An 18,148-nucleotide genomic window follows, 5' to 3' on the forward strand; every position below is an offset into this window, starting at 1 on the left:
AAAGGTGAATTAATCTCCCGGTGTCTGGTGGAAAACAGACTGACCCAATAAACTCTTTAACTGTTTTAAAGTCACCATTGGCCTCATGGTGAAATACCTGAGCGGTTTCCTTACTCTCCGGCAACTGAGTTAGGAATGACGCCTGTATCTTTGTAGTGACTGGATGTATTGATACACCATCCAGAGTGTAATTAATAACTTCACCATGCTCAAAGGGATATTCAATGTCTGGTTTTTATTTTTACCCATCTACCAATAGGTGCCTCTTCTTTGTGAGGTATTGGAAAACCTCCCTGGTCTTTGTGGTTGAATCTGTGTTCGAAATTCACTGCTCGACTGTGGGGTACAGAGGTAGTCATTCAAAAATCATTTTAAGCACTATTATTGAACACAGAGTGAGTCCATACAACTTATGTGACTTGATGAGCACATTTTTACTCCTGGGGGGGGGGGGTAGACCAGGGGGGGGGGGAATAGACCAGGGGGGGGGAATAGACCAGGGGGGGAATAGACCAGGGGGGGGGGGGGGGGAATAGACCAGGGGGGGGGGAATAGACCAGGGGGGGGGGGGGGGGGAATAGACCAGGGGGGGGGGGGGGGGAATAGACCAGGGGGGGGGGGGGGGGGAATAGACCAGGGGGGGGGGGGGTAGACCAGGGGGGGGGGGATAGACCAGGGGGGGGGGGGATAGACCGGGGGGGGGGGGGGGGGGGGGTAGACCAGGGGGGGGGGGGGGGGATAGACCAGGGGTGGGTGAACACTTTCTGAAGGCTCTGCAGCAGATATTTTAACACCTGAAATGTCTCTTTCGACACCTTTGTGGGTGTAATGTTTACTGTTCATTTCACTTGCTTTGGCAAATGTAAACATGTTTCCCATGGCAATGAGAGAGAGAATAACATAGAGATGTATTGCCACATGAGAGTGACAGAAGACGACAGGATCACATTGGGCTGCCCTTTAACCTTTCTCTTCAGGTTCTGGGGCCAGGTCACTATGACAACCAGTGATGGAAAAGGACTATATTTGATTGATTGATTGACCGACCTAGCAACACACATGATCCTGATGGCTGGTCCTACTAAACAAGGATACATACGTTTCATAATACAACAGAATATTTAGGCTAAAGACTATTGTAATACCCGAGGGTAATGGGAGGTGGTGATTGGTGGACAGACCTGAGGCTGTGCGAGGCACCTCCCCTTGGTTAGAGATGTTGCTCTGTGGTTGGTTCATAGCTGCAGGGTTGTCTACGTGGAAACCCATCCTGTAATCAACCTGTAGGAGAGGAGAGGAGGATTAGTGTGTGTGTGTGTGTGTGTGTGTGTGTGTGTGTGTGTGTGTGTGTGTGTGTGTGTGTGTGTGTGTGTGTGTGTATGAGCGATGGATTAGCCTATTGACTGGCGTCCCGCAGTACAGGGCAGAGAGACCGCAGGGCAGAGAGACCGCAGGGCAGAGAGACCGCAGGGCAGAGAGACCGCAGGGCAGAGAGACCGCAGGGCAGCGAGACAGCAGGGCAGCGAGACAGCAGGGCAGCGAGACAGCAGGGCAGCGAGACAGCAGGGCAGCGAGACAGCAGGGCAGAGAGACAGCAGGGCAGAGAGACAGCAGGGCAGAGAGACAGCAGGGCAGAGAGACAGCAGGGCAGAGAGACAGCAGGGCAGAGAGACAGCAGGGCAGAGAGACAGCAGGGCAGAGAGACAGCAGGGCAGAGAGACCGCAGGGCAGAGAGACCGCAGGGCAGAGAGACAGCAGGGCAGAGAGACAGCAGGGCAGCGAGACAGCAGGGCAGCGAGACAGCAGGGCAGCGAGACAGCAGGGCAGCGAGACAGCAGGGCAGCGAGACAGCAGGGCAGCGAGACAGCAGGGCAGAGAGACAGCAGGGCAGAGAGACCGCAGGGCAGAGAGACCGCAGGGCAGAGAGACCGCAGGGCAGCGAGACAGCAGGACAGCGAGACAGCAGGGCAGAGAGACAGCAGGACAGCGAGACAGCAGGGCAGCGAGACAGCAGGGCAGCGAGACAGCAGGGCAGAGAGACCGCAGGGCAGAGAGACCGCAGGGCAGAGAGACCGGGTTAGGGGAGGGTTTAGCTGTCAGGGATGTCCTTGTCCCATCGCACACTAGCGACTCCTGTGGCGGGCCGGGCGCAGTGCAAGCTGACACGGTCGCCAGGTGTACGGTGTTTCCTCCGACACATTGGTGCGGCTGGCTTCCGGTTTAAGTTGGCATTGTGTTAAGAAGCAGTGCGGCTTGGTTGGGTCGTGTTTCGGAGGACTCACGGCTCTCGACCTTCGCCCTCTCCCGAGTCCGTACGTGAGTTGCAGCGATGGGACAAGACTAACTACTAATTGGATATGACGAAATTGGGGAGAAAAAAATATACTAACATTTTTAACTATCTGATGTGCTAGATGCCTTGCTTATGTTTGATGTAAAAAATATATATTTTACTAAATCCACTGGAACTGATATGCTTTATCCATTTTTATTGCAGCTCTCTGCCCCTCTGACTGATGAATCACTAATCCATATTTATGACCTAATGATTATATCTGGTACTGTCCACAAGGTTTGGCAGGCCCCTTCACATAGGTCGTGACCCTTGTGACCTAAATCATTATCCGCCCATTTCTAAACCTTCTTGTCTGGCTAAAATATTAGAATCGTTGAACTGTATTCTAAAACGTACATCAGTCAGGTTTTAGACCAGGTTATAGCTCAATCTCTGCTGCATGAGCCTAGTTATAAATGATGTTAACTGTGTGGATAAAAGGCAACATTGTGTTGCCCTCTTCATTGACCTGTCAAAGGCTTTCCATGCTGTCGATCACTCACTGCTAATTCAAAGGCTTTCCATGGCTGTCGATCACTCACTGCTAATTCAAAGGCTTTCCCTACCGTCGATCACCCACTGCTAATTCAAAGGCTTTCCATGCTGTCGATCACTCACTGCTAATTCAGAGGCTTTCCATGCTGTCGATCACTCACTGCTAATTCAGAGGCTTTCCGAACTGTCGCTCACTCACTGCTAATTCAAAGGCTTTCCATGCTGTCGATCACTCACTGCTAATTCAAAGGCTTTCCATGCTGTCGATCACTCACTGCTAATTCAGAGGCTTTCCATGGCTGTCGATCACTCACTGCTAATTCAGAGGCGTTCCATGCTGTCGATCACTCACTGCTAATTCAAAGGCTTTCCCTACCGTCGATCACTCACTGCTAATTCAGAGGCTTTCCATACTGTCGATCACTCACTGCTAATTCAAAGGCTTTCCATGCTGTCGATCACTCACTGCTAATTCAAAGGCTTTCCATGCTGTCGATCACTCACTGCTAATTCAGAGGCTTTCCGTACCGTCGATCACTCACTGCTAATTCAAAGGCTTTCCATGCTGTCGATCACTCACTGCTAATTCAAAGGCTTTCCATGCTGTCGATCACTCACTGCTAATTCAGAGGCTTTCCATACTGTCGATCACTCACTGCTAATTCAGAGGCTTTCCGTACCGTCGATCACTCACAGCTAATTCAGAGGCTTTCCATGCTGTCGATCACTCACTGCTAATTCAGAGGCTTTCCGTACCGTCGATCACTCACTGCTAATTCAAAGGCTTTCCATGCTGTCGATCACTCACTGCTAATTCAGAGGCTTTCCATGCTGTCGATCACTCACTGCTAATTCAGAGGCTTTCCATGCTGTCGATCACTCACTGCTAATTCAGAGGCTTTCCATACCGTCGATCACTCACTGCTAATTCAGAGGCTTTCCTCAATTGTCCTAGACAGGGCTGCATGTCACTGGTTTATTAAACAGGACCTCACAGACAGAACTTAATATGCATCTACTGATGTAAAACATTTAACCTACACTTGTATTCTGATAGTGTTTTACATGATAGTGCCCCCTACAGTTAGCTCTCTGAACTACAGTCTGCCTTTGTATTACAGAAAAACTTTGACCGGAAATGAGTACTGAATGCAGGTAAAACTAAGTACATGTTTTCTCTAGAGCACATCAAAAATAACTCGGATGATTTCAGCATATGTACTTTGGACGGTGCCCATATTGATCGTGTCCCCGCTTACAAATATATGGGCCTCTGGATATATGAAAAGCTGGCTTTTAAAATGCATATTGAAGAGTTGGTTAAGAAGCTGAGAATAAAAATGGGCTTTTTCTATAGAAATAGGTCCTGCCTCTCGCTACATAGTAGAAAGCAGTTGGTTGGTCCTCTGTGATGTCATCACCACATTCTCTATCAGACAGTTGGTTGGTCCTCTGTGATGTCATCACCACATTCTCTATCAGACAGTTGGTTGTCCTCTGTGATGTCATCACCACATTCTCTATCAGACAGTTGGTCCTCTGTGATGTCATCACCACATTCTCAGAAAGTTGGTTGGCCCTCTGTGATGTCATCACCACATTCTCTATCAGACAGTTGGTTGGTCCTCTGTGATGTCATCACCACATTCTCTATCAGACAGTTGGTTGGTCCTCTGTGATGTCATCACCACATTCTCTATCAGACAGTTGGTTGGTCCTCTGTGATGTCATCACCACATTCTCTATCAGACAGTTGGTTGGTCCTCTGTGATGTCATCACCGCATTCTCTATCAGACAGTTGGTTGGTCCTCTGTGATGTCATCACCACATTCTCTATCAGACAGTTGGTTGGTCCTCTGTGATGTCATCATCACATTCTCTATCAGACAGTTGGTTGGTCCTCTGTGATGTCATCACCACATTCTCTATCAGACAGTTGGTTGGTCCTCTGTGATGTCATCACTACATTCTCTATCAGACAGTTGGTTGGTCCTCTGTGATGTCATCACCACATTCTCTATCAGACAGTTGGTTGGCCCTCTGTGATGTCATCACCACATTCTCTATCAGACAGTTGGTTGGTCCTCTGTGATGTCATCACCACATTATCTATCAGACAGTTGGTTGGCCCTCTGTGATGTCATCACCACATTCTCTATCAGACAGTTGGTTGTTCCTCTGTGATGTCATCACCACATTCTCAGACAGTTGGTTGGTCCTCTGTGATGTCATCACCACATTATCTATCAGACAGTTGGTTGGCCCTCTGTGATGTCATCACCACATTCTCTATCAGACAGTTGGTTGGTCCTCTGTGATGTCATCACCACATTATCTATCAGACAGTTGGTTGGCCCTCTGTGATGTCATCAACACATTCTCTATCAGACAGTTGGTTGGTCCTCTGTGATGTCATCAACACATTCTCTATCAGACAGTTGGTTGGTCCTCTGTGATGTCATCACCACATTCTCTATCAGACAGTTGGTTGTTCCTCTGTGATGTCATCACCACATTCTCAGACAGTTGGTTGGCCCTCTGTGATGTCATCACCACATTCTCTATCAGACAGTTGGTTGGCCCACTATGATGTCATCACCACATTCTCTCTCAGACAGTTGGTTGGTCCTCTGTGATGTCATCACTACATTCTCTATCCGACAGTTGGCTGGTCCTCTGTGATGTCATCACCACATTCTCTATCCGACAGTTGGTTGGCCCTCTGTGATGTCATCACCACATTCTCTACCAGACAGTTGGTTGGTCCTCTGTGATGTCATCCTCAATGTGATGTTCTGGTGTTCTCTAGGTCAATTCAGAAAGCTGATTTTTATATTTCACCTTTATTTAACCAGGTAGGCTAGTTGAGAACAAGTTCTCATTTACAATTGCGACCTGGCCAAGATAAAGCAAAGCAGTTCGACACATACATACGAGTCTCTGACGATTTTATGGGCCTTCCTCTGACACCACTTAGTACACTGCTCAAAAAAATAAAGAGAACACTTAAATAACACAATGTAACTACAAGTCAATCACACTTCTGTGAAATCAAACTGTCCACTTAGGAAGCAACACTGATTGACAATAAATTTCACATGCTGTTGTGCAAATGGAATAGACAACAGGTGGAAATTATAGGCAATTAGCAAGACACCCCCAATAAAGGAGTGGTTCTGCAGGTGGTGACCACAGACCACTTCTCAGTTCCTATGCTTCCTGGCTGATGTTTTGGTCACTTTCGAATGCTGGCGGTGCTCTCACTCTAGTGGTAGCATGAGACGGAGTCTACAACCCATACAAGTGGCTCAGGTAGTGCAGTTCATCCAGGATGGCACATCAATGCGAGCTGTGGCAAAAAGTTTTGCTGTGTCTGTCAGCGTAGTGTCCAGAGCATGGAGGCGCTACCAGGAGACAGGCCAGTACATCAGGAGACGTGGAGGAGGCCGTAGGAGGGCAACAACCCAGCAGCAGGACCGCTACCTCCGCCTTTGTGCAAGGAGGAGCAGGAGGAGCACTGCCAGAGCCCTGCAAAATGACCTCCAGCAGGCCACAAATGTGCATGTGTCTGCTCAAACGGTCAGAAACAGACTCCATGAGGGTGGTATGAGGGCCCGACGTCCACAGGTGGGGGTTGTGCTTACAGCCCAACACCGTGCAGGACGTTTGGCATTTGCCAGAGAACACCAGAATTGGCAAATTCGTCACTGGCGCCCTGTGCTCCTCACAGATGAAAGCAGGTTCACACTGAGCACATGTGACAGACGTGACAGAGTCTGGAGACGCCGTGGAGAACGTTCTGCTGCCTGCAACATCCTCCAGCATGACGGGTTTGGCGGTGGGTCAGTCATGGTGTGGGGTGGCATTTCTTTGGGGGGCCGCACAGCCCTCCATGTGCTCGCCAGAGGTAGCCTGACTGCCATTATGTACCGAGATGAGATCCTCAGACCCCTTGTGAGACCATATGCTGGTGCGGTTGGCCCTGGGTTCCTCCTCATGCAAGACAATGCTAGACCTCATGTGGCTGGAGCGTGTCAGCAGTTCCTGCAAGAGGAAGGCATTGATGCTATGGACTGGCCCGCCCGTTCCCCAGACCTGAATCCAATTGAGCACATCTGGGACATCATGTCTCGCTCCATCCACCAACGCCACGTTGCACCACAGACTGTCCAGGAGTTGGCGGATGCTTTAGTCCAGGTCTGGGAGGAGATCCCTCAGGAGACCATCCGCCACCTCATCAAGAGCATGCCCAGGCGTTGTAGGGAGGTCATACAGGCACGTGGAGGCCACACACACTACTGAGCCTCATTTTGACTTGTTTAAAGGACATTACATCAAAGTTGGATCAGCCTGTAGTGTGGTTTTCCACTTTCATTTTGAGTGTGACTCCAAATCCAGACCTCCATGGGTTGATAAATTTGAATTCCATTGGTCATTTTTGTGTGATTTTGTAGTCAGCACATTCAACTATGTGAAGAAAAAAGTATTTCATAAGAATATTTCATTCATTCAGATGTAGGATGTGTTATTTTAGTGTTCCCTTTATTTTTTTGAGCAGTGTATATAGGTCCCGGATATGGCAGGAAGCTTGGCCCCAGTGATGTACTGGGCTGTATGCACTACCCTCTGTAGCGCCTTACAGTCAGATCCCGAGCAGTTGCCATACCAGGTGGTGATGCAACCGGTCAGAATGCTCTCGATGGTGCAGCTCTAGAACCTTTTGAGGATCTGGGGACCCATGACAAATCTTTCCAGTCTCCTGAGGGGGAATAGGTTTTTGTTGTTCACTCTTCACGACTGTCTTGGTGTGTTTGGACCGTAATAGTTTGTTGGTGATGTGGACACCAACGAAATTGAAACTCTCGACCCGCTCCACTTCAGCCCCGTCAATGGGGCCTGTCTGGTCCTCCTTTTCCTGTAGTCCACGATCAGCCAGCTAGTGAGCTATGCTGAACTTTAACTACTGTTATCCACAGTTTACATTTAACATTTTAGTCATTTAGCAGACGCTCTTATCCAGAGCCCTAGACCACTGCGCCACCCGGGAAGTCAGTTAACATATCTCTTAGTTGTCAATCAAATGTAGTTGGCATCAATCAAAATGTGGGTGGGCAGGCAAGTTGAGGTGTTCTCTCATTTGTGTCTGGATGTAGCTAGCTAGCAAGCTAGTCATCATTAGCCAGTTAGCTTAAGAGCTTGGTTGGGACAAGCATGCATTGGCAGGCAAGTTGCAGAAGGACACGAGGAGGCTACTAATTCCCCGGCGTTTATCAGTGCAATTTTGACGGCCAACTAGCTAACAAGTTTGAGAGGGTTTATCTAATGTTCTTTTGTTAGATATTAACTCTTCTCGCTCGCGTTAGTTGTTGATCTTGTTGAACACAGGCAACGGAGGGAGAAATATCCTACACACACCTACAAAAGTTAGGTAGGTGTGTGTGTGTGTGTGTGTGTGTGTGTGTGTGTGTGTGTGTGTGTGTGTGTGTGTGTGTGTGTGTGTGTGTGTGTGTGTGTGTGTGTGTGTGTGTGTGTACCTTGTCCTTGGAGCGCCAGGTGAAATGCAGGCTGTTGGTCTCGCTGGATACAGGCAGGATGAAGGAGAGAGCATAGTGGTTCACCACGTCATCCCTCACATAGTACAGCTCTGCATCTAGACCTGCAACACACAAACACACCTGGTCTCTCACACACCTGTTCAAAATCAAATCCTTATTGGTCACGTACACACGGTTAGCAGATGTTAATGCGAGTGTAGCGAAATGCTTGTGCTTCTAGTTCCCGACAGTGCAGTAATATCTAACAAGTAATCTAACAATTCCCCCAACAACTACCTAATACACACACATCTAAAAAGGGTGAATGAGAATATGTACATGTAAGTATATGGAGACTATAGGAGAGAATCCATTACAAAAACATAGTTACCAACCAAAACATCCTCAAGGAAATGAGAGAAACGGAGTCATAACCTAGTACGCTCTGAACCCAGCATACATTCACAAAGAGCCCTCATACCTTCCCTGCAATATGCCTCCAGTTTATGACTGAGACCGAACAACGAGCAGAGAATATGGAGAATCTCCATTGAAAAGTACATTTTAGTCCATGACTGAAATTAGGCCTAATCTGTGTCCAGGAAACAAGCATTTAGATCCAACGCCACATCAAGTAGAGAATAACATTCCATTCTAGGTCTCCTTCCCATCACTGGCTTGCAAACGGACAGCTGTTAGAAGTTTGGAGAGCTCTTTGGGGCACAAATCAGACACATCAAAAACCACTCAAGTGAGGCGCCCCTTGCAATATGACAGCAATTTCCTATCCAGGAGAAATTTGGGTTAGTGAAGGCTTTAAGTGGGAAATTGCAGAATGCTTTCCATAAAATACACAGATCCTGAGGAATCTCTCTCTTATTAAAGATTAATATATATATATAAAATAATAAATGAATAGGGGTTAGCTTCTATAACTAATGAAGTATTACTCCTCAGTTTCATTGTAAGGGGTTAGCAGTTTGGAGATGGGAGGGAGAGGTCTACCACTAGTAGACTGAACGCAGTCTTGTAGAGACAGTCTACCAGTCGACTGTAGTTCTGACTGCAGCATGGACTTCCCTGGACTATAATCGTGCTGTATTAAACTCAGGAGGACATGGTGTCAGATATGGACCTTTTTTGGTGGAACAGTTTCATTTCAATTTATAATAATGTCTTCGTATCTCAAAACTCGTTTTGTGGAATGCAGTGATTGGATTTTGCCCCGCACATAAAATGGGACCCAGTGTCATCCCCAAATTTTTTACTCCAGTTTGCCAACAAAAAAAAAGCGCCTGGAAGCATTTGGATGATCATCGAGACTCGGGGAAGAATGTTCTACGGACGTCATGGGTCAGGAATGCACAGTGTGAACATTTCACTCGCATTTGTGAATTTAAAAGAGTACAGTGTGATCACATGTATAGTAAAATAAAAGCTGCAGTAGGGGATTTCTAAGTATTTCTGCCGTTTTGTTTCATAGCTGCTAAATTAAATCACACAAAAAGTCAAAGAACTACGAATCCTATAGCATATCCCACCTCGCACTGCAACGCTGCCTGGCTGGGCCGTGGGCACATGAGTGAAAGATTCATTTTTAGAAGCGCTGAACACAGGCAAATAAAAAAAGTTGGTTGAATTTACTTGAAATAAAAGTCTACTGAAGTGAGACTTTGTCCTTTTGTTTCTTGAATATTGACATCGTTTTTGTAATGTTTAATTTTTTAATACATTTTTAATGTTTGGGTTTGAACTGCTCGGGAGAACACTGCTACTAGTTGTGTTACCATGGTAACCCCCCCCCCTTAAAGGGGCAGGTGAAAATGTTGGTCTTTCATCTGTGATATTTTGGTTAAAAGACTCTGAAATAAAATAAATATAAACACATTACTTCTTAAATCGGAATACATTTATTGTTTTAGAAACAATACAAAGCAAAAGTTTAAAAATATATATATTTCAGGCCTTGTTCATACCAGAGTCAATACATTGGCAGTGATTACAGCTGTGAGTCTTTCTGGGTAAGTCTCTAAGCGCTTTCCACACATGGATTGTGCAACATTTGCTGATTGTTGGATTGTGTATGTGTGCCATTCAGCGGGTGAATGGGCAAGACCAAATATTTAAGTGCCTTTGAACAGGGTTTGGTATTAGGTGCCAGGCGGACCGGTTTGAATGTGTCAAGAACTGCAACGCTGCTGGGTTTTTCACACCCAACAGTTTCCCCGTGTGTATCAAGAACGGTCCACCACCCAAAGGACAGCCGGGTAACTTGACAACTGAGGGAAACATTGGCGTCAAAATAGACCAGCATCCCTGCGGAACGGTTTTCGACACTTTGTAGAGTCCGTGCCAAGACGAATTTATGCTGTTCTGAGGGCAAGAGGCGGGGCTTATACATAACGTTGAGCTTCACCACCCACGGAGAGAACCTTGTCAGGAAACTCCAGCCGTATCTTGGGTTTTATTACCGGCACAAAGCTTGTTTTCCTTCTACGCCAGAAAAGAGTTGGTTCAGTGGACTTTCCTGTATTGGACTACGGCGAAACTATTTCAAATCAAATTTGTATTAGTCACATGCGCCAAATACAACAGGTGTAGTAGACCTTACAGTGAAATGCTGAATACAACAGGTGTAGTAGACCTCACAGTGAAATGCTGAATACAACAGGTGTAGTAGACCTTACAGTGAAATGCTGAATACAACAGGTATAGTAGACCTCACAGTGAAATGCTGAATACAACAGGTGTAGTAGACCTTACAGTGAAATGCTGAATACAACAGGTGTAGTAGACCTCACAGTGAAATGCTGAATACAACAGGTGTAGTAGACCTCACAGTGAAATGCTGAATACAACAGGTGTAGTAGACCTTACAGTGAAATGCTGAATACAACAGGTGTAGTAGACCTTACAGTGAAATGCTGAATACAACAGGTGTAGTAGACCTCACAGTGAAATGCTGAATACAACAGGTGTAGTAGACCTCACAGTGAAATGCTGAATACAACAGGTGTAGTAGACCTTACAGTGAAATGCTGAATACAACAGGTGTAGTAGACCTTACAGTGAAATGCTGAATACAACAGGTGTAGTAGACCTTACAGTGAAATGCTGAATACAACAGGTGTAGTAGACCTTACAGTGAAATGCTGAATACAACAGGTGTAGTAGACCTCACATTGAAATGCTGAATAAAACAGGTGTAGGTAGACCTTACAGTGAAATGCTGAATACAACAGGTGTAGTAGACCTCACAGTGAAATGCTGAATACAACAGGTGTAGTAGACCTCACAGTGAAATGCTGAATACAACAGGTGTAGTAGACCTTACAGTGAAATGCTGAATACAACAGGTGTAGTAGACCTCACAGTGAAATGCTGAATACAACAGGTGTAGTAGACCTCACAGTGAAATGCTGAATACAACAGGTGTAGTAGACCTCACAGTGAAATGCTGAATACAACAGGTGTAGTAGACCTCACAGTGAAATGCTGAATACAACAGGTGTAGTAGACCTCACAGTGAAATGCTGAATACAACAGGTGTAGTAGACCTTACAGTGAAATGCTGAATACAACAGGTGTAGTAGACCTCACAGTGAAATGCTGAATACAACAGGTGTAGTAGACCTTACAGTGAAATGCTGAATACAACAGGTGTAGTAGACCTCACAGTGAAATGCTGAATACAACAGGTGTAGTAGACCTTACAGTGAAATGCTGAATACAACAGGTGTAGTAGACCTCACAGTGAAATGCTGAATACAACAGGTGTAGTAGACCTTACAGTGAAATGCTGAATACAACAGGTGTAGTAGACCTCACAGTGAAATGCTGAATACAACAGGTGTAGTAGACCTTACAGTGAAATGCTGAATACAACAGGTGTAGTAGACCTCACAGTGAAATGCTGAATACAACAGGTGTAGTAGACCTTACAGTGAAATGCTGAATACAACAGGTGTAGACCTTACAGTGAAATGCTGAATACAACAGGTGTAGTAGACCTCACAGTGAAATGCTGAATACAACAGGTGTAGTAGACCTTACAGTAAAAAATAGATGAGTAAGAAATAAAAGTAACAAATAATTCAAGAGCAGCAGTAAAATAACAGTAGTGGGGCTATATACCGGGGGTTACGGTACAGAGTCAATGTGGAGACTATATACAGGGTGTTATGGTACAGAGTCAATGTGGAGGCTATATACCGGGGGTTACGGTACAGCGTCAATGTGGAGACTATATACAGGGGGTACCGGTACAGAGTCAATGTGGAGGCTATATACAGGGGGTACCGGTACAGAGTCAATGTGGAGGCTATATACAGGGGGTACCGGTACAGAGTCAATGTGGAGGCTATATACAGGGGGTACCGGTACAGAGTCAATGTGGAGGCTATATACAGGGGGTACCGGTACAGAGTCAATGTGGAGGCTATATACAGGGGGTACCGGTACAGAGTCAATGTGGAGGCTATATACAGGGGGTACCGGTACAGAGTCAATGTGGAGGCTATATACAGGTGGTACCGGTACAGAGTCAATGTGGAGGCTATATACAGGGTGTTACGGTACAGAGTCAATGTGGAGACTATATACAGGGTGTTACGGTACAGAGTCAATGTGGAGGCTATATACAGGGTGTTACGGTACAGAGTCAATGTGGAGGCTATATACAGGGTATAACGGTACAGAGTCAATGTGGAGGCTATATACAGGGTATTACGGTACAGAGTCAATGTGGAGGCTATATACAGGGTATTACGGTACAGAGTCAATGTGGAGGCTATATACAGGGTATTACGGTACAGAGTCAATGTGGAGGCTATATACAGGGTGTTACGGTACAGAGTCAATGTGGAGGCTATATACAGGGTATTACGGTACAGAGTCAATGTGGAGGCTATATACAGGGGGGTTACGGTACAGCGTCAATGTGGAGGCTATATACAGAGGGTTACGGTACAGAGTCAATGTGGAGACTATATACAGGGGGTACCGGTACAGAGTCAATGTGGAGGCTATATACAGGGGGTACCGGTACAGAGTCAATGTGGAGGCTATATACAGGGGGGTACCGGTACAGAGTCAATGTGGAGGCTATATACAGGGGGTACCGGTACAGAGTCAATGTGGAGGCTATATACAGGGGGTACCGGTACAGAGTCAATGTGGAGGCTATATACAGGGTGTTACGGTACAGAGTCAATGTGGAGACTATATACAGGGTGTTACGGTACAGAGTCAATGTGGAGGCTATATACAGGGTGTTACGGTACAGAGTCAATGTGGAGGCTATATACAGGGTATAACGGTACAGAGTCAATGTGGAGGCTATATACAGGGTATTACGGTACAGAGTCAATGTGGAGGCTATATACAGGGTATTACGGTACAGAGTCAATGTGGAGGCTATATACAGGGTATTACGGTACAGAGTCAATGTGGAGGCTATATACAGGGTGTTACGGTACAGAGTCAATGTGGAGGCTATATACAGGGTATTACGGTACAGAGTCAATGTGGAGGCTATATACAGGGGGGTTACGGTACAGCATCAATGTGGAGGCTATATACAGAGGGTTACGGTACAGAGTCAATGTGGAGACTATATACAGGGGGGTACCGGTACAGAGTCAATGTGGAGGCTATATACAGGGGGTACCGGTACAGAGTCAATGTGGAGGCTATATACAGGGGGTACCGGTACAGAGTCAATGTGGAGGCTATATACAGGGGGTACCGGTACAGAGTCAATGTGGAGGCTATATACAGGGGGTACCGGTACAGAGTCAATGTGGAGGCTATATACAGGGGGTACCGGTACAGAGTCAATGTGGAGGCTATATACAGGGTGTTACGGTACAGAGTCAATGTGGAGACTATATACAGGGTGTTATGGTACAGAGTCAATGTGGAGGCTATATACAGGGTGTTACGGTACAGAGTCAATGTGGAGGCTATATACAGGGTATAACGGTACAGAGTCAATGTGGAGGCTATATACAGGGTATTACGGTACAGAGTCAATGTGGAGGCTATATACAGGGTATTACGGTACAGAGTCAATGTGGAGGCTATATACAGGGTATTACGGTACAGAGTCAATGTGGAGGCTATATACAGGGTGTTACGGTACAGAGTCAATGTGGAGGCTATATACAGGGTATTACGGTACAGAGTCAATGTGGAGGCTATATACCGGGGGTTACGGTACAGCGTCAATGTGGAGGCTATATACAGAGGGTTACGGTACAGAATCAATGTGGAGGCTATATACAGGGGGGTTACGGTACAGCATCAATGTGGAGGCTATATACAGAGGGTTACGGTACAGAGTCAATGTGGAGACTATATACAGGGGGTACCGGTACAGAGTCAATGTGGAGGCTATATACAGGGGGTACCGGTACAGAGTCAATGTGGAGGCTATATACAGGGGGTACCGGTACAGAGTCAATGTGGAGGCTATATACAGGGGGTACCGGTACAGAGTCAATGTGGAGGCTATATACAGGGGGTACCGGTACAGAGTCAATGTGGAGGCTATATACAGGGGGTACCGGTACAGAGTCAATGTGGAGGCTATATACAGGGGGTACCGGTACAGAGTCAATGTGGAGGCTATATACAGGGTGTTACGGTACAGAGTCAATGTGGAGGCTATATACAGGGTATAACGGTACAGAGTCAATGTGGAGGCTATATACAGGGTATTACGGTACAGAGTCAATGTGGAGGCTATATACAGGGTATTACGGTACAGAGTCAATGTGGAGGCTATATACAGGGTATTACGGTACAGAGTCAATGTGGAGGCTATATACAGGGTGTTACGGTACAGAGTCAATGTGGAGGCTATATACAGGGTATTACGGTACAGAGTCAATGTGGAGGCTATATACAGGGTGTTACGGTACAGAGTCAATGTGGAGGCTATATACAGGGTATTACGATACAGAGTCAATGTGGAGGCTATATACAGGGTGTTACGGTACAGAGTCAATGTGGAGGCTATATACAGGGTGTTACGGTACAGAGTCAATGTGGAGGCTATATACAGGGTGTTACGGTACAGAGTCAATGTGGAGGCTATATACAGGGTATTACGGTACAGAGTAGATGTGCGGGAGTACCGGTTAGTCGAGGTAATTGAGGTAATATGTACATGTTGGTAGAGTTAAAGTTACTATAGAGATACAAGCTGTTTTTCAGGCTCTCTGTCCACGCTTTGATCCACCTGTACTGACCTCTCCTTCTGGATGATAGCGGGGTGAACAGGAAGTGGCTCGTGTGGTTGATGTCCTTGATAATCTTCTTGGCCTTCGTGTGACATCGGGTGCTGTAGATGTCCTGGAGGGCAGGCAGTGTGACCCCGGTAATGCTTTGGGCAGACCGCACCACCCTCTGGAGAGCCTGTCTGTGTGTGGGGGGGAGACCAGCTTGTCAGTGATGTGTGCGCAGAGGAACTTAAAGCTTTCCACCTTCCCCACTTCGATCCTGTTGATGTGGATAGAGGGGGATGCTCCCTCTGCTGTCTCCTGAAGGACACGATCAGCCCCTTTGTTTTGTTGACGTTGAGGTTATTTTCCTGACACCACTCTCCGAGGGTCCTCACCTCCTCCCTGTAGGCCGTCTCGTCATTGTTGGTAATCAAGCCTACCACTGTAGTGTCGTCTGCAAACTTGATGATTGAGTTGGAGGCGTGCTTGGCCACGCCGTCGTGGGTGAACAGGGAGTAGAGGAGGGGGCTGAGCACGCACCCTTGTGGGGCCCCAGTGTTGAGGATCAGCGGGGTGGAGATGTTGTTTCCTACCTTCACCACCTGGGGGGGGCAGCCCGTCAAAGTCCAGGACCCAGTTGTACAGGGAGGGGTTCAGACCCAGGGCCTCCAGCTTAATGATGAGTTTGGAGGGTCCTATGGTGTTGAAGGCTGAGCTATAGTCAATGAACAGCATTCTCACATAGGTATTCCTCTTGTCCAGATGGGATAGGGCAGTGTGATGGCATCGTCTGTGGACCTATTCGGTGCGTTTGATGCAAAGAGTCCCGAAAGTTTGAACCCGATCATGGAAAAACGTCCTTTCATTACCCAGCCCCCTGGTCTTGGAATTCCCTCCAGCCAACCTACAGGACATGGTGGTTTGAATCAATGCTTTATTTAACTAGGCCAGTCATTGTAAATAAGAATTTATTCTTTAACTGACGGCCTAGCCCGGCCAAACCCCCCCCCCCCCTAACACGGACGACGCTGGGCCAATTGTTAGCCGCCCTATGGGCTCCCAAACACGGCCGTTGTGATACAGCCTGGAATCGAACCAGGGTCTGTAGTGACGCCTCTAGCACAGAGATTCAGTTTGTCAGACCTGTTGTATTACTACACCCCCCCCCAACACCCAGTTTGTCAGACCTGTTGTTTCACTACACCCCCAACACCCAGTTTATCAGACCTGCTGTTTTACTACACCCCCCCGCCAACACCCAGTTTGTCAGACTTGTTGTTTCACTACACCCCCCCCGCCAACACCCAGTTTGTCAGACCTGTTGTTTCACTACACCCCCCCCCCCCCAACACCCAGTTTGTCAGACCTGTTGTTTCACTACACCCCCCCGCCAACACCCAGTTTGTCAGACCTGTTGTTTCACTACACCCCCCCGCCAACACCCAGTTTGTCAGACCTGTTGTTTCACTACACCCCCCCCGCCAACACCCAGTTTGTCAGACCTGTTGTTTCACTACACCCCCCCCCCCCCCCCCCCCAGCACCCAGTTTGTCAGACCTGTTGTTTCACTACAACCTCCCCCCCCCCCCCCAACACCCAGTTTGTCAGACCTGTTGTTTCACTACACCCCCCCCCCCAACACCCAGTTTGTCAGACCTGTTGTTTCACTACAACCTCCCCCCCCCCCCCCCCAACACCCAGTTTGTCAGACCTGTTGTTTCACTACACCCCCCCCCCCCAACACCCAGTTTGTCAGACCTGTTGTTTCACTACACCCCCCCCCAACACCCAGTTTGTCAGACCTGTTGTTTCACTACACCCCCCCCCAACACCCAGTTTGTCAGACCTGTTGTTTCACTACACCCCCCCCCCCCCCAACACCCAGTTTGTCAGACCTGTTGTATTACTCACACCCCCCCCAACACCCAGTTTGTCAGACCTGTTGTTTCACTACACCCCCCCGCCAACACCCAGTTTGTCAGACCTGTTGTTTCACTACACCCCCCCCCAACACCCAGTTTGTCAGACCTGTTGTTTCACTACACCCCCCCCCCCCCCAACACCCAGTTTGTCAGACCTGTTGTTTCACTACACCCCCCCCCCAACACCCAGTTTGTCAGACCTGTTGTTTCACTACACCCCCCCCCCCCCCCCAACACCCAGTTTGTCAGACCTGTTGTTTCACTACACCCCCCCCCCAACACCCAGTTGTCAGACCTGTTGTTTCACTACACCCCCCCCCCCCCCAACACCCAGTTTGTCAGACCTGTTGTTTCACTACACCCCCCCCCCCCAACACCCAGTTTATCAGACCTGTTGTATTTGTGCTGTTGCCAGCGTCTGCTTCAGTTAGTTTTTTAAATCTCAGCCCTCGTATCAACAGGAAGCATCTTGCCAGGCCGCCATTGGTTCTTAATTGACTCGCCTGGTTAAATAAAATATTTAAAAAATAACCAATTAAATAAAAATCCACCTCCCAGCAATTCAGTGGGTTTTAGTATGGACCTATGGGGGATGAGTTAAGAGTATATGTGTGGGGGGGGGGGGGGGGGGGGGG

General features: G+C 47.5%; 1 protein-coding gene across 2 annotated transcripts in view; it reads right to left on the reverse strand.

The window, feature by feature from the left end:
* The window catches only part of LOC129867631 (tyrosine-protein kinase RYK-like), a 211,725-nt gene that overhangs the window by 135,806 nt on the left and 57,771 nt on the right, over nt 1–18,148 (reverse strand). For both annotated transcript variants that reach the window (XM_055941157.1, XM_055941154.1), the window contains exons 2-3: nt 8,366–8,487; nt 1,182–1,281 (exon numbers count right to left, since the gene is read on the reverse strand). In XM_055941157.1, the coding sequence (XP_055797132.1) occupies nt 1,182–1,281; nt 8,366–8,487 (222 nt within the window). The remainder of the gene's footprint in view (nt 1–1,181; nt 1,282–8,365; nt 8,488–18,148) is intronic.

Source organism: Salvelinus fontinalis, chromosome 12 (assembly GCF_029448725.1).
Source record: "Salvelinus fontinalis isolate EN_2023a chromosome 12, ASM2944872v1, whole genome shotgun sequence".
Classification (NCBI taxonomy): Eukaryota; Metazoa; Chordata; class Actinopteri; order Salmoniformes; family Salmonidae; genus Salvelinus; species Salvelinus fontinalis.